General features: G+C 38.8%; 1 protein-coding gene across 1 annotated transcript in view; it reads left to right on the top strand.

Moving 5' to 3' along the window:
* Positions 1-18,631, top strand: part of POLD3 (DNA polymerase delta 3, accessory subunit) — a 39,372-nt gene extending 20,741 nt beyond the window's left edge. The window contains exons 7-12 of the mRNA XM_082627120.1: positions 1,024-1,096; positions 3,959-4,124; positions 6,445-6,557; positions 12,262-12,374; positions 13,495-13,573; positions 17,876-18,631. Coding sequence (XP_082483246.1) covers positions 1,024-1,096; positions 3,959-4,124; positions 6,445-6,557; positions 12,262-12,374; positions 13,495-13,573; positions 17,876-18,078 — 747 coding nt within the window. The 3' untranslated portion in view covers positions 18,079-18,631. The remainder of the gene's footprint in view (positions 1-1,023; positions 1,097-3,958; positions 4,125-6,444; positions 6,558-12,261; positions 12,375-13,494; positions 13,574-17,875) is intronic.
* Positions 18,632-25,602: the final 6,971 nt, after the last annotated feature.

Below are 25,602 nucleotides of genomic sequence, written 5' to 3'. Positions count from 1 at the left end.
CAGTGGTAGTAGTTTAATTATTTAAGGTTCTGATATTTAGTTCTGTTTTTTCTGCTTTAGTGTAAATCCTTTAATTCTTGATATTCTCACCTGAAGTAGTCCTTTTTCTTTCGATAATGCTTCTCACCAAGCCTCAGATTCTCCTGTAAAATGTAATGCCTGCCCTGTATACATCACAAGATTATTGTGAGACCCAGTTGAAATAAGGCAAAGAATTGTATATTAGCAGTATGTTATTTGGGAACATCTATATTTTGGGCTTTGCCAGTGTATTTAACATTCTCATTCTATTTAATGAATTTTTCTTGTTTTTTTCTTTCATCCCTTTCCTTAGTTTTTTATTGTTCAGTCATCTGAACTAACTTAAGTGAGTTGACTTAAGAAAAGTCTCATAAGATACTATTAAAAATAATCTAGAAAAGCGTAATTATTGCCATTATTATTATTACCATTATTGTCATTTTAAAGCTTCCACTTTGGGAAAGGAGAGGAGAGGGAGAGGGAAAGCACTGACAATTATAGGACTCCTACTGAGTGCCAATAGTTTGGTCTTTGCTTAAATCCTCTTATCGCTTCTGTGAGGGAGATATTATCATCTTGTTAAGTAATTTGGATGTCATATTGCTATTACGTGGTGGAACCAGCATTCAGTTCTGCTTAGGATGATTACAAATGTAAAGTTTTAGAGGTTTTTCCCCATTTTGTACCATGTTGTCTCTGATGTGTTTTAATTCTGTCAAACTAAGTAGTTTTTAAATGTACTCTAAAAAAGTTTAGACATATTCATGGGTAATAATTTTATAAAAACCGGGGGAAACTAAGCTTTGGCAATTAACACCAAATACTATCTGGTCTGGATTTGTTCTTATATCTAGTGCCTACACGTTTTGGCCTGATAATATAGAGACTGTATGATCATGAGAGTGTGCTCTGCTATTGAAGAGATTTTTTGACTGCTACTTGAAGAACGGCCTAAACACTAGAAAAAAAAATCATGTGTGTTTTCTCTTTCTATGCTTTTAGGCATCTTCGGTAGGCAACAAGGCACCAGGGAAAGGGAATGCGATAAGCAATTTTTTTGGAAAAGCTGCTATGAGTAAGCATGTTCTTACCTTCCTTTGACTAATATATGAATGTTAATATAATAACATTATATCTGAGGTGAAAGCCACCTTGTCCAGTTTTTACCCATCTAACACACTACCATGTGGCATTCCCACATCCTAACATAAACTTGTAGTATACAGACCTATATGTTGATGAATATAACCAACTGGAACGGTAGATTTTATGGGTGAGCTGAGTTCAGTCGAGATATCCTGGAGGGTAGTTTACTTATTTCTATTTTTACTTCCTGCCTTGGAAAGAGAATTAAATATTTGTTTCATAGTGTTCTTGAAAATGGGTGTTTAAAATAAAAGGGAAGGGCCTCCCTGGTGGCGCAGTGGTTGAGAGTCCGCCTGCTGATGCAGGGGACACGGGTTCGTTCCCCGGTCTGGGAAGATCCCACATGCCGCAGAGCGGCTGGGCCCGTGAGCCATGGCCGCTGAGCCTGCGCGTCCGGAGCCTGTGCTCTGCAACGGGAGAGGCCACAGCAGTGAGAGGCCCGCGTAACGCAGAAAAAAAAAAATAAATAAATAAAATAAAAGGGAAGTTTATTTATAATGGCCATTTATAAATATTTACTTTTTGAGAAAGCAAGTCTCCTTTATTTAAAAAATATATTTAGATGAGGATTTTTTCATATAGAAAGAACCAATAACCACATATTTTTGTACTTCTCATATCAAGTACACATCCCTTGGGGGGGTGTGGCCAGAATACCAGGAAGAATGCAGGAGTTGCAGGATAATTATGGCACACTTCTTGGAGCATAGCACTTTACAAAGATTTTGTGGGAAGCAGTTTTGTTACATGCCTATGCAAGCAAAATTAGTCAGAAATCTGCTTTTCTGTGATGGTCAAAATAGTAGTTAGGGGACAGATTGGGGTAATAGTTTTTTTATTTGCCATAAAAGCTATCAGAGAACATTTTTATGTTCTGAAACAATATTGAAAATTTGCTACTCTCAGGTTATTGGGAGGCATGATTGTGTTACTGCAGGCACAGTGCATAAGGAGGGCTCCCTACTTCTGTGAAAATATGTCATGCTAATGTCACTGGCCTGCACGGCTGGTGCTAGTCCATTATACCCAATCAGATTGTGTGGTTTCTTGGCAACGTTGATGAGGCCCACATCTTTATTTGTTGTTGTTGTTTTTAATATGTTTGTAACCTTAAAAGCCAGTGAATTTTAAAATTACTATTATTTCTAAAATACATAAAACATGACTGCAAGTTGTAAAAGTCAAACAGAAGTATACATTTATTTATTCATGTGTTTATTTAGCAAATATTTATTGAGCACCTACTACATGCTTGGCACTATTATGCACTAGTGATACAATGCAGAAAATGTCCTCATGGCCCTTATATTCTACTGGAATAGAAAGACAAATACAGAAAAAATAAAATACTTAATGATTATAATAGCTAGGCAGAGAGTAACAGGATATTATGATAGAATGTAATAGAGGGAGGGGGGAAACCTGGATAAAATAAAAGAATGAAATATTCACTTAATTAAAAGAATGGCTTACAAAGCTGATTTATTTAACAGATGTTTTTTTCAAGGCTTAATGTTTAGAGTAAAATTATGAATGTTTTTATTGTATTTGACACATGACAAGATCAGTGCAATGAAAATGAAGCTTGAGAGCTGGATGAAGAGTTGATTGTTGGTATTTGAACCATTTAAAACTTGATGCCAGACAATAACAAGTGTTAGCAAGAATGTGGAGAAATTGAACCCTCATACATTGCTGTAGGGAATGTTAAATGATGTGCTCACTTTGAAAACAGTGTGGCAGTGCTTCAAAAAATTAAACATATTTACCCAGCACTTCCACTCCTAGGTATCTCCTCAAGTGAATTAAAACTGTGTGTCCACACAAAATCTTGTACAAATGTTCATAGCAGCATTATTCATAATAACCAAAAAGGTCTATCATGTGATGAATGGTTAAATGATATGTGATATATCCATATGATGGAATATTTTTCAGCCATGAAAAGGAATGAAATACTGATACATGCTACAACATGGATGAACCTTGAAATGTTATGCAAAATAAATGAAGCCAAACACAGAAGGCCACATGTTATATGATTCCATTTACACAAAGTGTTCAGAATAGGCAAATCTATAGAGACAGAAAGTATATTAGTGGTTGTTAAGGGATGGGTTGGAGAGTGATGGCTAATGGGTACAGGGTTTCTTTTAGGGGTGATGAAATGTTCTAAAATTGGATGGTGGTGTTGTTGCAATTAAAAACCACGGAATTGTACACTTGAAAAGGGTAAATTTTATGATATGAATTCTGTTTCAGTAACAAAAACCTTAATGCTTTATATATTTCAAAAAATTACAGCATTGGTGACAAAATTAAAAAGTCATCATCTGTTATTCTTTGCTTAAAAAGGTGTTTCATATTTTTTTGCGTATACAAAGGAGACGCTTTTCTGTTTTCAGAATTCATAAGCTGCATACTCTTGGGAAACATCTTTTAATCCCTCTGACTCTTAATTTCCTCATCTAACAAATGAGAATGTTGGTACTTCATAAAGTTGTATTCATTTTTTTCCTAAGTGCTACGTTTACTATCATTTGGCTTGGGGGCTGTGATATAATGAGGGATTAGCAGGAGGCAGAAATGAAAACAGTTATAGCTAGAGTGGTAGTTGGAATGGAGAAATGTTCTCTGACTAGACCATGAGCTCTGTTAGGACAGGGACTGTTTTTTATCCCTTTAGCCCCTGTTCCTAATATATTACCTGGCACTTATTAAACTGTCAAAGGAATGATAGATTAATATTGCACGATGGGGTTATATGTCGTCTGCTATACTTTATTTACAGATAAAATTAAAGTCAATTTGGATTCAGAACAAGCAGTGAAAGAAGAAAAAAAAGTGGAGCAACCTCCACTGTCTGTCACTGAACCAAAGCTGGCAGCCCCTGTGGGCCTGAAGAAATCTAGCAAAAAAGCAGAGCCTGTTAAGATGCAGCAGAAGGAAAAAAAAAGGTAGGAAAATTTTGTTACTTGTGGGGGAAGAGTGTCTCTGCTGGGGGTGAGAAGGTCTTTTTGGGCTTATTGACAAGCAGGCAGTTTTCAGCTGAGCACTAAATCCTACTAGGGATAGCCTTAGGGATACAGCTGTATAACCAAAATGAAGAGAGAAGCTCCATAGCTTGTCTAGTGAAGCAGAACTTGAATCAGCCAGTTCAGATGATTTAGAGCCCAAGGCCAGTTTTTTGGGCCCCATTGATTTAAATTGATTGTCTTCTCCTTTGCTTCATTTTATATTTGTGGACATGGCATAAGTGTGCCTGATTGTATGTCTCTGTGTCTGTTTTTCACCTCAGATTGCCAAATGAGGGGTTACTGTTTCCAGTGAAATTTAAGAGAAAAAGTTCTTTGTTTTCTTTTTATATCAATGAGTTTATTTTTCAAGTGGTAAAATGTAATTAGAAAAGAAAATAAAAAGCACACAAGCTGTTAAAAATGAATCCAGGAATTTGAGACACTACCTCATAGTTGGTAGGAGCTAGTCTGTTGAAAGAAATTCTAAAGGACACTGTCAGCACTGATAGGCCCAGACATACTTGACTTTTGTGGCAAGGTTGGGGCTACGCTATTAGAAAACATCAACAAAATGCTGACGTTGCAGAGGGTCAGAGCTCTCTGTCCAGTGGGCCTCACCTCCTAGGAACATGTGATAGGGATGGATTAAAATGTTTCTAACCATGGGTACGACACTCGCTGTTGATGGTTATTGCCAGGAATACATTCAGGATCTCACCACCAAGTAGGACATTAACTGTATGTTTTTAGTAGATGCCCTTTACCAGATTCAGGAAGTCTTTTCTATTCCTAGTTTGCGGAAATGTTTTATGAATGGGTGTTGAATTTTGACAGATACTTTTTCTGCATTTATTGAGGCGATCGTATGGTGTTTCTGTTAATGTGGTGAATTACACTGACTGGTTTTCAAATGTTAAACCAGACTTGCATTCTTGAGATAAACCCCACTTGGTCATGATGTATTATCCTTTTTATATATTGCTAGATTCGATTTGTTAATGTTATGTTAAGAATTCTTTGCATCTATATTTCTGGGGGCTATAATCAGTTAATTTCTTTGCTGGTAATGTCTTTGTCAGATTTCAGTATCAAAGTTATGCCCATTTCATACAATCAGTTGAGAGGAGTTTCCTCCTCCTCTGTTTTCCAAAAAAGTTTGTGTAAGGTATGTATTGTTTCTTTCTTAAAAGTTTGATAAAATTCACCAGTGGATCCAGGCTTGGAGTTTTCTTTGTGGGGAAATTTTTATTATGAATTTGATTTCTTTAAGTAGAGCTATTCAAATATTCTTATTCTTTTGGGGTCAATTTTGAATGTGTTTTTAAAGGAATTTACTTCATCTGAGTTGTTGACTTTATTGGCATAAAATTGTTTATAATATATATAGCCTTATTCTTTGAGTATCTATGGAATCTGTAGGTATCACTATAGATTTCTTCATTCATTCCTAACATTGGTAATGTATACTTTTCTCTTTATCAGTCTTGTAAAAGTCTTACTAATTTTATTAATCTTTTCTTGAAAAATAACTTTCACCTTTTAAAATTTTCTATTTCATTGATTTCTGCTCTTTATTATTTCCTTCTACTTATTTTGTGTTTAATTTGTTATTTTTCTAGCTTAAGGTAGAAAAATAAGTTGATATTTAGTTACATAAGAAATAAGATTGAAGGTAAAAACTATGTTTTGTACTTATTTTTGTCTATAACACACACTAGGCCCTTGATAAATTATTGCTGATTGAATGAATAGTGTGGTGGAGTATCCAGACAGAGGAGCTAAATAATGTCAAGATGGATCTAGGTTATTTGTCCAGTAAAATTTATCACATTGTATTTTATAGTTAGTGGTATTTATACCCATTTTTCCTGCCAGAGCTTCTTGAGAACAACGGTATTTTCTTGATCTTTGCATCTGAGTGTTTAGCAAAAAGCCTTTATGTAGGTAGTAGCTGCTTATTTAATGCTTGTTGAATGATTGAAAGGCCAGTAGGGGAAGTAAGAAGGAATTTGGAAAAATTTTCAATAACCTGGTAAGTAGCTTACAGTGGTCTTTAGAGAGCTAGAGAAAGTTTTTATTCTGGTTACCCCATGAAGTAACCTAGTTGTGGTCAATTAGCAGAGTATCCTTATGGGTCTATTATGACTTTTACTTTCTACCCTCTGGAATTAAGATCATGAGTTATGAAGCAAGGCTGACAGTAGCACATGAATACTTATATTTTTATTTTGTGTAACATGCTTAAATTATTCCCAAACAGCAACAGGAGGAAGCAAGTGGAGTTATCTGATGATGAGACAAAAGAAACTGAAAGCATGAAGAAAAAGAGGAGAAGAATCAAACTTCCTGAGTCTGATAGCAGTGAAGATGAAGGTGGGCATTGCTAATTTTTTAAATTTTAATTTTTAATGTTAATTTTAATTTTTGGCTAGTGAGATTGTCTCAGTCAATTTGGGCTGCTATAACAAAAATACCATAGACTGAGAGGCTTAAACAACAGGAATTTATTCCTCTCAGTTCTGAAGGCTAAGAAGTCCAAAATCAAGGTACCTGCTGATTCAGTTCCTGGTGAGAGCTCTCTGCCTCATTTGTAGACGGACACCTTCTTGCTGTATCCTCCATGGCAAAGAGAGAAATCATCTTTCTTGTGTCTCTAATCTCATTCATGAGGGCCCTATCCTCGAGACTTAATTATCTCCCAAAGGTCCGCCTCCTACTTCTATCATATTGGGGATTAGGGCTTCAACATATAAATTTTGAGGGAACACAAACATTCGGTCCATAGAGGGGTCAGTTCTTATTATGATGATTTTAGGTTCAAGGAGCTAAAAAGTTACTTATTATGGGTCACAGTGACAATAGTAATCCTAGCACTGAGAGACACAGTGTACCTATTTCTGTTTAAAACCTACTTTAACCTTTTGACAAGAACCATAATCTTATGATAATTTGTCAAAGTAGCAAACACAAAGGGAAAGAGAATAAGGATTATTACATTTATTATCAAAGACGTTTTCTTTTTTAAAAAATAAAATGGAGCTCTTCCTTTGGGTACCTTCATGTGAATCTTATAAAATGGGTAATATTGTAGGCATCAGGGGTATTGGTGGTGTTTTGTACCACATAAGTAAAACCATGCTAAGATGAAGAATCTGTATGGTCATTGTTGAGAGGGAATGACACTGTGAACCCTTCCAGTTTTAAGTTGTAGACACTTGTACAATAAGCGAACAGAATAAGGACAAGAGTCTTGCCTGAAAAATTAATGTGCCTTTTAAAAGAATATCAATTATTCTAAGAGCCAGTATCAAGTATCCTTCCTAAAATGTGTAAATGAAAGTGTACAGAAAAAGGAGGAGACCAAAGAGAACCATACCTGGGTTGGACTGATATGCCAGATGACTTCGATCCTGAAAAGCCTGGTTTGAGAACCAGTGGTGAAAAGCTTGAGCTGCTGTGATTGATTCTCCATGAATTCATGGCCTAAATTGTATAAAACATTTTTGTTAATGGCCAGGGGAACTCTCGTCCAAAGGGATTCAGCATCATATAAAGGTAGACAAAAGTAAACAAACTGACACTAAAAAGAGATTAAAGAAAAATGAATGCAAAAAAAGGAACCTGCTATGCTGTTGAAGGACAAAGCTAAACTTGTTAGACTCTACTCTTACCAGAAACTACTGTAAGAAGCACTGAAAATGGTAACAGAGGTTCCCCAAAAGTGGGGGGATATTAGCTCAAGTGAGTGAAAAAGCAAATTATATATACAGGTGACAGTAATGCAAAGGACATGAATATATGTAAGAAATTGTACAAGAAAGTTGAATATGTCTATGGCAGAGGTACATCTTTGACTCTTCCATGGATTTAGGGTTTCCATTGACTGTGGAATGGATAGGGATAGGGTATTGTGAGCATCCCAGTGGGGCAGTTGCTATATACTCATTCCATGTCATTTATCAAAATGCTTTAACCAAGACTACAGAAAGGAAGATTCCCAAGTGTGTGATGAAACAACCATCAAGGAACATTCTGACTGGTTAAGAGTTGAAGGAAATAGAGGCAAATCTATGCAGACACACAGGAAAATAACTAAGCAAGTAACTTAGGAATATGTGCTAATTAGAACAGTTTTCCCTAAACTCCAACCAGGAAAAGAACTTGAGGAAGATTCTAAAAAAGTCTTTGAAGCCATCATCCTAATGTACATTAAAAAAGTAAACTAGATACTCTAGTATTAGTGAAGGAGTCAGCTCTAAGTCAAGGAATTACTGTGGTTGATTGAACACTCTTTACATACTTCTGAAATATTCTCTGTAGTTCTGATCCTTAGCTCACAAAAATAATACCCTTAAGTGATTAGAAATATGAGTGGGGTTATTTAGTTTGGAAGGGAGAAGAAATGTGAAAGAGGTGGACAACCTATAACAGCAGATGATATAAAGCAGAGGCTCTCAGATTTTTTTTTCTGGCAAAGATAATTTTTGGCATCTGACTAAATTTATAAACCTTTGCCATTTTATTCCTAAATTTCTTCTTTGTCTCAAAGCCAGTGGGATTTCATTTTAAACCTTCATACAGTCTCTAACCTATTATTGTTTTATTTCTGTTACACTATTAGTTCAATATGCTGTTTTCAGCTAGAAGTTAGTACATGAGCAGCAGGAGTGGAGGAAATGGCAGAGACTTTGCAGTTAGACAGACCTGGGTTTAAATCTTAACCTTTACCACTGACCATGTGACTTTAGGCAGATTACTTAACTTAATCAATTCCTGTTTTCTCATCTCTAATATAGGGATGTTATCACAAACTGTGCCGGCCTTTTATGAACATTAAATAAGATGCCGCGTCAAAAGTGCCGGGACAGTGCTTAACATATAGTCAGTTTTCTTATTACACCCCACTTTTCCTATTGAATTTCAGTAAGCATTTAATGGTAATAAACACACTTGAAAGTACCTTCTCTCAGAAAATTCCCGTCAACTTCATATCCTTAACTCTCTACCCAAGGGACTGTTCCTTTCTCTTTCTCCCTGGCAGAGTCATAAGCACCTTTAGCAGTTCTATTGTACATACTCCCTTTGTAAAGCAAGAAAAGGCCAGACCCAGAGAGAAACAACATTAAGAGTAATATCTATATTGCTAGGAAAAAGTAGTTTTAAATGGTATGTTTCAGTCCTTGCTACCATTTTCAGTCCTTGCAAATTGCTTATAGAGAATGTTAAGCAAATGACCCACTGCCCCTTTTTTAAAGGTTAAGATAAGTAGTTAAAAAAATTTCCTAGGAAGCTATGAATGATTTTCAAGAATTCTAGTTACTCATCTCTTCCAGAAAACTCTCTGATAAACAGATGTTACATTACTGGATTCCTGCAATTAGTTTTACCACAGCTCTTATGCTGCCCCAACAAAGGTTGCTTTCCTGGGGTGAGTGATATTTCACTACTTGAGAACATTTCATCTGAAGAGCTGCAAATCTGTTAACAAATATATTTAAAATACACCAATGCATCCATCATTCCTTATGCTTATGTCGCTAAAAATATATTGAGGGAGAATGCTTGGCTTGGTAATAGAGACTAAGGCAGGCAGACATGGATTCTAGCATATGAATGTGGGCAAGTTTTAAAAAAATCTCTTTGAACCTCAGTTGTATCAATATAAAACAGAAATAGTAATAGTGATTTTGTAGGGTTGTTGTGCAAATGAATGATTAATGTTTGTAAAGCCCAGAAAATTCTAGTTGTTTTCCCTGTCCTTCCTTTCTTAAAATATTTTGTTTAAAAAATTTTTTTTAAACAAAGTAATACATGTACACAATTTCAAAAATCAGATAAAATACAAGTTTTATAATATATAGTAACCTCTCCTATCAGACTCACCTAATTAACTGATGCTTCCCTTGTCAACTTTTTCCCATCTGCCTTCCATCTTCCAGGGATTTGTTGAAATTTCTTATTCATTAAGAGCTCTTGGCTCCTCTGGTGTTCTCTTCCCTATTATGAGAGGGTTACAACATTTCTTTCCTTTATTACCATTATAATGTTTCTCTTTGGGGGTGTGTGGAAGGGAGAAGGAGGTATATGCTAAATCTTCCTTGACCTAGAAGCCCATCGTCCCAAATTTAGTTCAGAAAATGATTCTTTTCCTTTATTTAAAAGAAATAGTTTCTGTATATTCAGTGCTAGGGAAATCGTGATGCCTCTGCCTGTGTGGAGCTTAGAGTCTGAAGGGGGAGTGTAGATAAACAGTCCATACAGTGCAGTGAGAGGGGTCTTAGAGGGTGCCACTGGGATTGTGTTTTCCTTGGTTAAGTCAAGTCGTTACAGAACTGGAAATAGAGTAAGAACTCTTAAACTTATTACTGAGAGTACTCAAAATTCCTTTTTTTTTTTGCATCCTCACCGCATAAACTTCACTCCCACCACTGTAACACATTGTGACACAACTTTCTTAATAGCTATACCTTCAGAAAAATGGGTGCTTCGTTCTGTGGTTTGACTGGTCTTTTGCTTCCTTGAGCTCCCATCATGTTCTAGCTTCCCAGAGCTGGTTAATAGCTGGACCACTTTCCTTTTATGTTTTTATTTCCTAGAGTTCATAAAGTTTTGGGGCCCATTTCATACTTGAAGTGTATAATTTATTGTTTCTTTCTGGCTGTTGTTCTGCTTCACCTCTTTAGGTCATTTGGCCTTGAACCCTCCACTGTCATAATTTTTAACACTGACCTAATCGGTTGGGAGAATTTCAGATCCAAGACTTGTGCTAAGAATTTGAATACAGCCAGGAGATTCAGGGAGCAGGTGAGGCTAAGCAGCTTACCCAGACCCTTGACCAGCAATTTCTTTGTGGTAATTAAGCAATAGGTCAGCTGAGGATTTTCACTTCCTCTCTTATGGGCCTTATACTATTTCTGGAACTATTCAGAAATGATGTGATCCCTCTGGTGGTACTGTCTTTTCAGGTGGTACCACTCCCATAGCAATATTTCTCTCCTTAAAATATTCTTTCCTGCTAATCTCAGTGTAGCAAAATAAGCCTCATCAGTGAGGCAAGTGAGTAGTTCCCAAACACTTATTAACAAGGAAGTCCTAGTTGTTAGAGCTGTAATTGTGATCATCGTGTCAAAGATGATTCCCCCACCCCACAGTTTATGCTCTTAATATCAGCTGGAAAATTCCAGTCTAACATACATCTGAAGTGATGGCAAGTAATCCTCAGACCACAGTCACAAAATCACTGTTACTATTATTTCTGTTTTATACAACTGAAGTTCAAAGAGATTTTTTTACAACTTGCCCGCATTCATATGCTAGAATCCATGTCTGTCTGCCTTAGTCAAGCATTCTCCCTCAATATAATTTTAGTGACATATGCATAAGGAATGTGGATGCGTCGGTGTATTTTAAATATATTTGTAACGGATTTGTAGCTCTTGAGATGAAAGGTACTCACATTTGGTATAATCTGAGGATTATCTCCAATTACTTGATCTTAAGAGAAAATGTCTGGCCCTGAGTGATAAGGTAGCATGGGAGAGTTGGAATAGTAAGGCTGTGGAATCAGACTGACTGGGGTCTAAAACTTGCTGCCTCAGTTGCAAGCTCTGTGCCCCTGACAAGTTAACTAACCTCTCTGAACCTCTGTTTACTCAACTCTAATGTATGAATAATAGTATTTGTCTCTTAGGTTTGTTGTGAGGATAAAGTAAAATAATGTAAGTGAAATACATGACACATGGTAGATGATCAGTGGATTTTTTTTTGATCAGTGAATATTTATAAAACAACTTCATACTTTGACTTATCTATAAAATTAGAAGCTTAGCTAAGATGATCTCTAAGGTATATTCCAGCTCTAATAATTCTTGATTCTTTGATTCTCTTTGTATGAAAATTAATAAAATATGTATTTTAAAGATATTTATAGTTATATAATTGCAGAGTCCTTGGTTGTCATGAATTACTGCTTGCAAAATACCCTTTGTTGGACATGGAAGTTTAGAGAGCCAGTGGAGAAGGCATTGTACCAGACACTGCTGTAGTTCTCTTATCTAAGCTTGATTCCTTATTTCAGTCATACCAGACTCTCCTGGGGCTTATGAAGCTGAGTCACCATCCCCACCTCCTCCTGCTTCTCCATCTCCTGAACCAGTGCTGAAGACTGAGCCAGAGCCTCCTTCTGTCAAGGTACAACTTTACTGGGATGTGTCCTTTATCGCCCAGGGATAAAACTACTCTGCTACGTTAGTTCGCTGCTGTACACTTCACAGATGTCAGTAGCCGGCTCCTGTCTCGTCCTGCTCTCCTATGGGTAGTGCAGAATGGGCATTCCCTCTCTTCCCACCTGAAGAGGGAGTTCAGCCATAAGGTGTCATCTCAGGAATGTGGCCGAAGTCAATCCTGGGAGCTCTTTTGTTTTTCATTCCCTCCAGCTTTAGGCAGCTGTGCCACCCAACTCTTTTTGGCATTGTGCAAAGTGAAGTCTTGCAGCAGAGTGTGTGAAAGACAGAGTAGAACAAACAACTTATGCAGGTTTGTTGCTCTTCCAGAAAAGGACTGCAAATGGGGGAGTACAGTTTTCAATGATCTTCATCTGGCTCTTGTCTGCCTCTGTTAGTGTAGGTAATGAAGGACTGAGAAGATGGGTGGTTTTTTTCCTTTATGACTACTAGTTTTCCTTAATTCATTGTGTTAAGACTGTCATTTAAATTTTGCACTGATTTCCTCATTAGCTGAAGAGAAAATGGGGTGGAAGACCAGTGGAGAGAAAGGGAAGTTGGTATAAGTAATACCTTTTGATACTAAATTAGACAGTTGTAACGTTGCAGTGTCAAGATTGAACTAGCAGGTATCCACAGCAAGGGTGGATGCCGTGGAGACCTCTGGTCTGGTTTAGAGGCCTTCCCTGAGCACTTCCATAGTATCTGCTGTGGCCTTCCATTAAAGCCCTTACCACAGTGGATTGCAATGGTCTGTTTTCTTTGTCTCTCTCCTCCAGTAAGGCCCTTGTCCTATTGGTCTTTTTAACCTTGACGCCTGCACTACCCAACAAAAGTTTGTTGACCGAATGAACACAGTTCTTTGCTCAACATGCTACTTTTCTTCTCAGTGAAGTATCAATGAGCGTAACTTGTCTGTGGTTGGGCTGGTCCCCTAAAGGGAAATTTGTAGATAACTTGTTTAACTTTTTATCGTCATAGAATATTGGAGGGTGATTGTTATAGAGTAAAAAGCTTTTATTATTTTTCTTTGTAGCTTGATTGGTCAATTTAATGTTGTATCCTCTGATCTTCCTATGATCTTTTAGGGCTCAAGTGGAGAAAACAAAAGAAAACGAAAACGTGTGCTAAAATCTAAAGCCTTTGTGGATGAGGAGGGCTGCATAGGTAAGAAAAATTTTTGACTCCAAATCCAGAGATAGAGTTATTACTGTGGAGAGCACCTTAATCCCTTACAGAGCAGGGTGCCTCAGACTTTAATATGCATATGATTCATCCCCAGGTGGTGCTGGGCTGCTTTCCTGTGGCCCACACTTTGAGTAGTGGAATATAGGGAACACTACAACTAGAGTCAGAAGACCTGGGTTCCTGTTTGGGTAATATGCTTGAGATCTTGCATAAAAGTCACATCATCTCTGGTGGGGAGTTTCTTGATCTGTGGAGTGGAGGGAAAATACCATTTTGCCTACATGTGGGATTGTTGTGAAGATTCATGTGAAGTAATATATTTAAAAAACACTTTCAAGATGGAAACCACAATACCAATTTTAAATCATAGACATTGAGAAACATTTGGGGTTTTTTTGAATGTTTGTTTTATACATTGAACAGTGGAAAAGAAGCTCCTATAGATGACTAGACTCTGAAGAGAGTGTCAAGAGTCTTCTTTGTGTTTTGTCCCATTTGTTCTATAGAGGGGTCTGACTCATCCAAATCACTTCCTTTATGTTTCCTGCTTGTAAGCCATGTTAGGTAAAAGCATGTGCTTTTTATGGAGGCCTAGAGGGAAATTAGAATTCATGCGTCAAGTCATTGCTTGATTCTTCAGCCATGTTTTAGCTTGTTCTACCACGATTGACCGACTTCTGTGGGGCTTTTAGGATTTAGCACTTGAGGCCCGATGAGATGTTCAGATCCTGGTACTGTCTTTTGTGTTTGTAAAAAGTTGTGGGTTTAGGCTCTTCAACCGTTTGTTAGTGAGATAGCCGAGAATTGTCATTTCTCCTTTCCTGTGGCACCTGCCACATGCTGGCTCTCCTAGAGAGAAGTATTTTTTCCCTTTCTTGATTTTCTTTTTCTGGTTCAAATTTTTGTCTTAAAAAGATTGATAGACTCTGAAGAATCAACTTTCCCTAGGCAATGTGGTTCTTAAAACTAGTGAAGACCTTTCATCAGTCTTGAGCCCTCTCCCATTCCCCACCTCCCACTCATCTGAAAAGGCCTCTGCCATTTTAATTGTAGCATGTGATTGGGAATAAAATTTCTACACAGGAAATTTCTGTCTTTTCAGTGCTAACTTTCTTGTGCCTATGAATTCTGGATTTTGGTCTTTTTTTGTTGTATTTGTTTGTTTTTTGCTTTTAGTCTTCTAGTAATGAATTTCAAGCCTCTTGGTTTGACTGTTAATGGTAATTTACGTACTTACTGTTGAATTTTTTATTCTTTTAAACTTAAGAGGACTGAAGCATCATTGCCAGTTTTTCCCTCCTGCTACCCCAAAAGAAAAGTGTCAGGAATATCTTTATGGGAGTTCATTGGGAATTTGTGGCTAATTACTTATTGCTTTGTTCAAAACATAGTACTCAAGTTTTGGCCAGGTATGGGATGTGAACTTTTTTGTACTCCTGTCTCCAGACAGGACTATTAAGAGCCTTGGATGCAACAATGAAAACTGTGCTCACATAGCACATTTTTTTTTAAGGTTTTTAGTCCAAGCTCAACCTAATGAATCTTGGCTCCTGTAACCAACAAAGGAGTTCTGCTTTCCTCTCTCTGCTCAGACTGTTCCAAATGTACCAGCACAGGGGGCTTCTCCTGTCCTGTGCTGGATGGGAGTTGGTCTGTGGGTTTAAAAAGCTGATCTTTCCCTTTCTGTGAGTTTACTACAGGGACTGGGGAGTTGGGCCCCTGAGATAAATTTGGGGTGGACTTCTGGACAGGGTGGATTTCTAAGAGCAAGACAGTTGAGTGGAAAATAATTCTTTTACCCATGCAAACTGGGCCTGTTTTTATGGCAGCCCAGAAAAGTGGCGTGTTGTTCAGCTAAAATAAAGGTCCTGTATTTTTAAGTTGAAATCTCCTTTGTTCTGTAGTTTGAAGTAGCCACAGCTTTGAATATAGAAATGCTCCTTTTAGCTCTTAAGGTATATACAGAGTGTTCTGCTTAAGAAATTCTGTTGGTGCTGCCCTGACTGGTTTTTAACTCCCTCAAGCAGTGCGTTGCACAGAATCGGCAATGAGACAACCAGTGGTTAGTCATGAAATAATGAGCTAATTGATGCTGAAGTTTAATATTACAGACATGCCGCCATTTGAATACATAATATAGCTTATGGAGGAGCAAGTCTTGTCTTTTCTATATCTGTAGGTGGCTCTTTGGAATTCCCTAATTTGAGATATTGAGTAAATAACAGCTCATAATTTTGTTCTAAGATCCAGTTATGTAATTAATGCTTTTGAAGTTGCATCAGGATGGGGATGATGTTCTGGGATCATAATTGTTGAACTAACAGGTATACCATGGAAATTCCTGAAGTATCTTAGAGCTGCATTTCTTAAACTTTGTTGAGTAGATGCATTACTTGAAGATCTTGACAAAATTCAAATTCTGATTCAGTAGGCCTGGGTTAGGACTTGAGATTCTGTGTTTCTAATAAGCTCATGGGAGATGCTAATGCCTCTGGTCTGTGGAGCCTTAAGATCTTCAAGAACGCTTAGTATATATTTAAAGCTTACTGGTGTTTTTTTAGCCTCTTACTTGACAGGGGTCAGCCAAAGTGAATTCTAGGCTGTTGAAAGTAATGACAAATCCTAGGAACTCTTAGGGAGGGGACTGTTGATTATGCAACCTTAATAAGAATAGATGAATAAGGTGAAGGAATACTCCACTGGTTATAGCCAGTTGACCTCCAGCGTGGCCCATTGCAAGGGGAAAATATAGCACTGAAGAGTGCTTGCCAAAGATTACTGGGTGTATTTGTACATTTCGTAGGGCAGCATATCACCTTTTACAGGGGAGCAAAGAATGGTGATTCTCAAGGTGTGGTCCCCAGGCCAGCAGCATGTCAGCATCACCTGGGAACATGTTAGAAAAGCAAATTCTTGGGTTCACCCCAGACCTATTGAATCTAAAACTCTGGAAATAAAGCCCAGCCATACGTGTTTAAATGAGCCTTCAAGTAATTCTGATACACATTAAAATTTGAGATTATGTAAGTGACAGACTAGGTATTAGAACACAGGTGTATTTGATTCCAAAGCCTATGCCTCTAGAACAGTTCGGTGGATATATTTTATTAGAAAGAAATGATCAATAATCAAGAGTTTAAAACTATCATTGTTTGTTAATGGGAAAAAATACCTTTCACTTTACTCATTTGAGTATTATGCATATTAGGTTACTCTATTCAGCTAAGAAAAGGTGTTTTCCTTTTTCCATCATTTGCTGAGAAAGGATTTAGATGACGTTGACTGTACAGCTGCTGCATCTCTCTAAAGTCACAGGAGGGTGGCATTGTACTGTTTCTTGTGGTTGGTGTGTGCACTGCAGTAGTATTGAAGAGACCCTCATCAGTTCTGGGACATCATTGTTGGAAGCGATTGTCTGTGCCTGTGCCCTTTGGGGCTTCCTTATAGTGACTCCTCACTGGTATAATTTTTTTTAAAGTTTCCAGTGGGGAGGGATCAGTGAATTTTATTGGTAGGAGAAAAGGCAAAATACACCCTTGGCTGACAGGGAGTAAAAACACTGGGAACTTTTTCTCATTTTCTCATTGTCCTTCCTTAAAACTATCAAGTTTGTCATCTGACCAAGTTTGCTTGAGATAGTCATTCTTCATGATGTAGACCATTACTAAATCCTGGGTCACTGAGAACCAAGAACTGAATAGTTGAGTAGCTAATCTCCAGTTCACAGTGGGTGACATCAGGATAGGACTAGCCAGGAGGGTCCATGGCAATGAGTCTGGCTAGGCAGGATGGGGACTGGCTGGTAGAGCAGAGCTTAAGACCAGGAAAACCAGTGATGGAAATGGCAGGCACTGTGGGTCAGGGAGGTGAGACTGAAGAAGTCAGTCAAAGCATGGAGGTAGAAGTAGGTGTTTGAGATGCAGATAGTTCTGATGTAGAGCTCAACAAGTTAGCTAAGCATAGACCAAGGCCCAAATGCAGGATTTGGGCAACCACATGATAAGGGCCCACTTAAAGGCATGGGGCATAGCAGTGACGGAGTAAGGGTGAATGTTGATTTTGAGCCCCAGCTAGAGGCTGTGTGAGCTCAAAATGCTGCTTCCTCCCTGAGGCGGGATCTGATCTCCCAGCAGGATTGAGCTGTGGTGGTTAGTGAGCACACCTCCCTTGGTCAGTGGGTCTGAGGGGATTGGAGTGAACCAGACATCTCATTCTCTCGAGAGAGCAGTGTTCTAAATGACTCAACGCACTCATATCCCAGTTTTTCCTTTGTTCTTTCAGTAACTGAAAAGGTCTACGAGAGTGAATCCTGCACAGATAGTGAAGAAGAGCTTAAGATGAAGACTTCCTCTGTACATAGGCCTCCCGCCATGACTCTGAAAAAGGAACCCAAAGAGGAACGAAAGGGCCCAAAGAAAGGAACTGCTGCTCTGGGCAAAGCCAATAGACAAGTGTCCATTACTGGCTTCTTCCAGAGAAAGTGAACTGCCATCTCTGTTAGGTCCAGAGATGTGGAGTGGTCAAGGGACAAGACCAAGACATACAGACTCTCACTTACTGTGTAAGTTCATCCAGTGCCTCACCTCATCTTTATCAAAAGACTGTTTTTCCATCCTGTCAGGTTTATACGGCTTCTGGTTTTCAACAAAAAGGAAATCACCTGGAAGCAAGAGGCAAAAGAATATTTCAAAAGCTGTTATCTTCCAACATTTTTAAAGCACAATTTTGACCCGTCCAGGAGAAGAATTCATTCCAAAAATAAATTGGAACAGGTTTCAGAATTATCACTGAAGCCGTTAGTGGCTAATCCACTGTGCCCTACCCACCCTGTGCCCTTATCCATCCATTTATGGCTCAGGAAGTGATCCTCCTTGTTCTTTTGTATTTTGTGGACTTGTGTGGGTATTCTTTTATGCCTGAATTTTACTGGATGTGTTTACCACTTCCCCATCCTCCCTTCCCCACTACCACACTTCTGTGTGAAGCATTTTCTGTAAGTCTTTTAAATCTTGGTTGGACTAAAGGCTGAAACAAAAATCTCCCGGTAATCCTCTTTTCCTCCATTATAAAGTACACTGACACCTGGCCACAGACCAGCACATTACTTGTTTTCTAGCCCTTTCACAAAAGCTCTTACTCTCGAGCTCTTTATTCGCAATTAGTGGTTAGGGAAAAGCCTCAGGTAGAGCACAAATAAAAATGTAATGATGTATTCAACCCCACCAGAAATTACTTAGAGTCAACATTGATGACATTAGAGGACTTGTCATGTTGCTGACACAGGCTGTGCTTTATACTACACTTTGTGATTTTTGTCTCCTCCTCTCTCTCCCTTTCCCACTCTCAGTACCTAGAGAGGGAAACCCATACAGTGAAATGAAGGCTAAAAAGAGAAGTCCCTTCTTACCTGCAATGTACAACAGTTAAGTAAAATTTCTCCTTTTCAAGGAAACTGAATGTTAGGAACAACAATTTTCCAGGAAGGTAATGAGGAAGAGGTAAAGCACATTGTATATTGATGCTGCTCCTCTGTATTTTTAACTTCCTCACATGTTTAGAAGTACAAGCTCCCCTAGAAGAGATGGAGAGACTGAGTCATTGGTAGATCTAAACATTTTCATTTGTTACTTATGGAAAATCATTTATTCCAGTGATAACTTGGAAGCACCTTCCTTTATGGCTGGACAGTGAGCTCAGGGGATGGAGGTGGTGTGGCGGTGACCTTGCACAGTGAGCTCTGGGGAAAGGAGCACAGGCTCAGCTGCTGGAGTGACTCATGACTTAACAGACGAGGGACATCTGACTTGCTTCTTGCTTCTGCCTTCGCCTGGTGTGTGTCGTAAGTGATGCAGTCAGCCGTCTACTGTTTAAGGTTAGGATTGTGACTGACCTTAGATTAATAGGAGCTTCTTTAGCAACTGTCACCCAGGGCCCTCCAGCCAGGCACCCCGTGGACTTGATTAAAACCAGAGGTTTGGGAGATTAGTCCCAGCATTGCATTACGTCTACAACTTGAGAAGGCAGGGGCTTTGTGCAGCAAGCTGAGTAAAGGTTGACACATTCCAAACTCCTTTCTTTTTAAAATGTAAAAGGATGGAGAGAAGGGTGGAAAGGCTGGATTTAACTTTACAAAAAACTTCTGGAGAGGAATCCCTTTTAAATGGTTATTTTCGCCATTGCCTCTAGTCATTTTTTCTAAATAGAAATGGAAAATTAAAGAAAAAAAAGCAACAATCCAGCCTTTAAAAAAAATTATCATGCTGGGATCTCTAATTAAATCACATTTTGAATTGGAAAACTCTGGTGCTGGTGGAGTTCTGTCTTTGCAAGCATAATGCAAATCCTGTGGTCACTGTGCCCAGTATGCTGCCTACACTCTGAGCCGTCTGCAAGGCTTAGTGAGTAGTAAGTGCTGGCTGTTTCCTTCTTTCTGTAAAAAAAAAAAAAAAAAAAAAAAAAACTCTACCATGTTATCCACATGAGTTAAATAAATTTGAGAAGTTGTTTTAAAACAGTGCTTCAAACTGATTGTCTGATGAATCTGTTATTTGACAGGATGGCAACAGTGTATGCAATTATTTAAACTCTGAACAGGAACAAGGCTGGTTTTCAGTTTATATTGTTAAAACTGCATACCCATAGTCTGAGATGGACAAGTTATTTGCTGTCTTCATCATTTTTTCAGTCCTGTGGGAAATCTTAGATTCAGCCGGCCTCATTTTTTAGTTCCTTTAGAAGAAAATCTAGTCCTGATCTTGCACATTGTGTTAGTCTGGCTTCACCACTTGCTGGCTCTGTGACCTTGGGCAGATTTCTAAGCCTCAGATTCTTTATCAAAATAGAGCTCAAACAAGTTACCATGGGCCACCAAGAGTGAAGTAATGTGTATACAGAATAAATTCGGCACACGTCGGTGCTCTGCAAATGATGGCTTCCTTCTTGATGTCATAAATGATGCAGTCCGCCACCATCTTCCTGAAATGTTATCAAGGATATGACCCAGTTGTTACACTCTTTCAAAATATTCATTCTGGCTGTCAGTGTGGTCAAAGAGGGAAGATAGTTACCCTATTTTATGAAAGGTTTTAGAGAGTATATTATTGAGAGAAAGTGAGATTCGTAGATGGCTATATTTACTATTCATTAAAACATTTATTGTATATCTCCTATAGGTCACGCTTCTGTCCTGAGCACTAGAAGGTAGAATCCTAGAATTTGGCACTTGTCCTCAGGAACTAGTGGAAGGGACAAGAAAGTAAAGTGAAATCATAGCATCACATGGTGAGTGCAATGATAAATAAGCGCAGGGTCCTCAGCTCATAGGAGGGGGGGTGTTGAGGACGTCTTCCTGAAGGAGAGGAAGCCAAGAGTTTTTTTGAAGGATGAGTAGGATTTTACCAAGCAAAGAGAATGGAAAGGATTTTCCAGGTAGAGGAACATGACTTTTGGGGACAAATGGACTATGAGAATTTGGGAATAGGGAGGGAAATATATTGGGAAGTGAAGTTGGGGTCCTGCTAAGGAGTTTGGATTTTATTTGAAGACTATGAGGGCCAATCAAAGAATTTTAAGAAGAGGAGTAACATTAGAAGTTGATTTTTATTTAAGCGTGACAGCTGGCATTTTCTTAGATTTTGTGTGCCATACAGGGAGTGTTTCTACCCATGCTTGCCCATCGTATCTTAGTTCTAGTAGTATTCAAATTAAAGTTCTAATGGAATTAAAGAAAAATGTTCTGGCTAAAGTAAGACTGCTTAATTCTGGCAGTCAGGGTAGGCAGTTGCAGTATTTTCCCTTGCCTCCCCCCATCAAAGCAGCTTTCTCTAGCAGAAATGATTTCAGTTTTTAAAAAGTGATTTCAAAAACTGGTAGTTCTTCTTTGACACTCTGAATGATATGAGCCTCTACTCATTTCCCTGAAAAAAACGGAGGAGGACGAGTGGAACAGTTCTATTCCTTTTCTTTGTTTCTCTAAGAAGACATTAGTTATTATACAGGAGAGAGCTGAAGAGAAGGGCCATATAAGGAAACGAAAGAGTTGCTCCAGGACCTGAGTAGAGTGAGTGCATAATAATGTATTTGCCAGAAACGTACTCTGTGTCAAGACTCGTTTTGGTAAACTTGTCTCCTTTCATTGGTTCCGGGATCTCAGTATGCTGTAATGCAGCTTTTTACCACCACAAAACATTCTGGGGCTGCCTCGTTTTGTTGTGAGAAGGCAGTATTGCTTTTTGAGTTATTACCCTGGCGGCTCTGTAAATTAGCCCATGCTGTCACTATGCCCTCTCTGAAGGGCACGTTGTACCCAAATGACTGCATTGAGGATGGACTCTTGCCACTCCCTGCTGCATGACACTTCTCACCACTTGTATCCGTGTCCAGTTTTTTTGTATTCTTAAGTGTGGGCCACCCACAGATTGCCACCCAGGCTCTTTAGCCTGAGAAACTTGGGAAGGCTTCTGATCCAAACCCACCTTAACTCTAGAATTCCTCTTCATTTCAAACCCTAAATATCATGTGGCTCCTCTGCCACCTCTCCCCTTCTTTTTTCTCATTTGCTTTTGCCAGACTCCTTGTTTCTTGAGGCTTCACTTTGGCTTCTCCCCCTCTTTTTTTATTTTTTCTTTTGCGATACGCGGGCCTCTCAGTGTTGCGGCCTCTCCCGTTGCGGAGCACAGGCTCTAGACGCGCAGGCTCAGCAGCCATGGCTCACGGGCCCAGCCGCTCCGCGGCATGTGGGATCTTCCCGGACCAGGGCATGAACCCATGTCCCCTGCATCGGCAGGCGGACTCTCAACCACTGCACCACCCGGGAAGCACCCCCCCCCTTTTTTTTTTAATATTCAAAGTTCTTCACAGCTAGTCCTTCTTTAACTTCTTTTTTTTTTCAGTCTTTTAAGGCTTTCTTTCTCAAGGTTCTTATGTCTTTTATTGAACTGCTCTTGAAGAATGGAAAAACCACATTGTTTAGCATCTACTTTGGGTCATTCAAATCCAGAGGGTCAAACAGTTGTTGAATATTAGTTATGTTTAGTTCTGGATAAGATACTTGAGGGATTGCAAGAGCGCAGAGGCTATCATTTTTGAGTGGAGGACAGGCACACTAAATAGCATTAGATATCAACTGAGATGATGCTTAGATGAGTGGTAAGAGGAACTTAATTCAGAAGAGAACCTGGATAATCATAATGGGCGAAAATTTATAGTCCTGTGTAAAGAATAACAAAGAATTTAAGACAAGAAACAGGCTAAGGAAGGTTCACCATTTTAGTGGATTTTTAAAAAAATGTTTATTTGGGTGCACTGAGTCTTAGTTGCAGCACGTGGGATCTTTAGTTGTGGCATGCGGGCTCTGTTAGTTGTGGCATGTGGGATCTTTAGTTGCGGAATGTGGGCTCCTTTAGTTGCAGCACGTGGGATCTAGTTCCCTGATCAGGGATCGAACCCAGGCCCCCTGCATTGGTGTGCAGAGTTTTAACCACTGGACCACCAGGGAAGTCCCTTTAGTGGGTTTTTATCTAGCTGTTTGAACATCACCATTTACACAATCATGGTATAAGTAAACCATGATAAAGTGAATCCTTGACAGGGTTATTTCTGCCCTACCTTAAAACTGAGAGTATTGACAAGATAGCAAGCAGGTACCCAGCGTTATTCCAAAAGGCAGTTTACAGGATCTACATATATTGGATCAGCATGAATTCAACTCAGTTTTGCACACACTCAATAATTTTGACATACTGGGGAAGCAGGGTGCTGTGATGGAAATAACACAAGTTGGGAGGCAGAGGGCTCTGGATTCAAACCCTGTTTAAGGCACTGACCTTAGGTAAGACACTCATCCTCCGAGAACTTGTTTCCTCATCTTTAGAATGAGCTACACTGTCTACCTTAGTTGTTTTCAGGCTTTAATGAAATGTTTCATGGGCAGTCAGTCCCTAGTATTCTGACATATATTAAGCTAACACAAAGCAGGATAACTCATATTTTTTTGCGCACCTACTATGTACCAGACACTGTTCCAAGAATGTTAAAGGTATTAGCTTCTTTTTTTTTTAATAGATTTATTTTATTTATTTATTGGCTGCGTTGCGTCTTCCGTGGCTGCGTGGACTTTCTCTAGTTGCCGAGGGCTTCCCATTGCGGTGGCTTCTCTTGTTGCAGAGCACAGGCTTCAGTAGTTGTGGCACACGGGCTCAGTAGTTGTGGCGCACGGGCTTAGTTGCTCCGCGGCATGTGGGATCTTCCCAGACCAGGGCTGGAACCCGTGTCCCCTGCATTGGCAGGTGGATGCTTAACCACTGCGCCACCAGGGAAGCCCCTAGCTTCTTTTTTTAATTGAGGTATAGTTGATGTACAATATTAGGTGTACAACATACTAATTCACAATTTTTAAAGGTTATAGTCCACTTATAGTTATAAAATATTGGTTATATTCCCTGTGTTGTAAAATATATCCTTGTAGCTTATTTGTTTTATATTAGTAGTCTGTATGTCTTAATCCCCTATCCCTATTTTGCCCCTGCCCCCAGATATATTAACTCTTAATCCTTACAGCAACCCTAAGAGACAGGTACTTTAATTTCCATTTTACACATGAAGAAACTGAATCAGAGAAATAACGAAACTTGTTCAAGGTCACAGAGTTAGCAAGCGACAGAGCCAGGATATCAATCTTGACAATTTGGCTTTAGTGCCTGCAGTCTTAACCACTGTGCTATACTGCTCTTGGCTATATATTAGTTCACATTGCCACACTGCCCATGATGATTCATGTTCGTTTTTACAAGTGAAATTACAACTAAGTTGTTCAGATCCCAGATTGTCAGATTTGAAGGTGATCTTAATGTTTATCTAACTCAGCCACCCATCTGCTGCATGAGTCCTCCCTGCAGCATCCCTGCCACATGGTCTTGAATCTGTAAACAAAGATTCAATTATGTTCAGTATACCATACTTACTAAATTACAAAGTTAGATAAGTAGACTAATAAATGTTAAGAAGAAGGTAAAGAGAGGCTAGAATAAAGTTTTATAATTAATTTTAGATCATCAGGAAACTCTTCTGAACAGAGCATAGTTCCCTAAGTAATCCATTTGGTTGCTTTTAGTTTAAATCAAGAACACTTTTTCCTTGGAAAAGATTGTCCAACTCTTGGCCTTGCCTTTGACTTAACCTTTGTAAGAAAATCAAAAAGAAATTTGGCATTTTTTGCCCTATTTAAGCCATGCAGGTAGTAAAGTGGCCTCAGGACACTTGTTAGCCACTGATTGCTCTGAATTAGGCCAAGGGAGTCTTCTCAAAACCAGGTTTTCCTAAAAGATATATGTGAAGATTACATAAATATAGCATAATCATGGTATTGTGCTTTTTTATTCTCTCCTGGAATGGGATGTACAGGAAGCAGAACTATTTTCCTGAAAACCATAAAGCCTGATAGAAGTGTTTCCCTTGTCCCTCTTAGTTATATTCCACCTTTACATGGTGCTTTACTTCATCCTATTTCATCCTTGTGATAACCCTCAAGGTTTTTCTCTCCCCTGTTTTGCAGAAAACAAGCGAAGGTCATTTAATGAGTATGCCTAACACCTCACATTAAGGGAGTGGACCAGGGCTAGAACCAAGGTCTTCAGACCTCACAACATGTAACTTTTCCACTGTAGAGCAACTGCTAAGAAGAAGAATGTGTTGGTTTACTCATGAGTTTGCCTTGAATGACTCCTTACTGATTTGCTCCACAACCATGGTGGCTGCTGTGAAAGATGAAAGAAAAGCACACAACAAGTTCTCTGCCTTCCTGGAACTGACAGTCATTGGAAAGGCAAAATGTGTGCATGTTATGCATCTCACAGACTTTTGCCAGAAGTTTCTATGTGCCCAGCACTGTTGTGCTAGATGCTGGGGGATATAAAGATGAATTTCTTGCCCTTGAGGGATTTACTATCTAGTGGAGGGAGAGACAAAGATAAATAATTTAAATGTGCTATAATGATACAATAATATTAGTG

Source organism: Mesoplodon mirus (genome assembly GCF_964341445.2).
Source record: "Mesoplodon mirus genome assembly, chromosome: 7".
Lineage (NCBI taxonomy): Eukaryota > Metazoa > Chordata > Mammalia > Artiodactyla > Ziphiidae > Mesoplodon > Mesoplodon mirus.
This window is presented reverse-complemented; position numbering and strand designations above follow the sequence as displayed.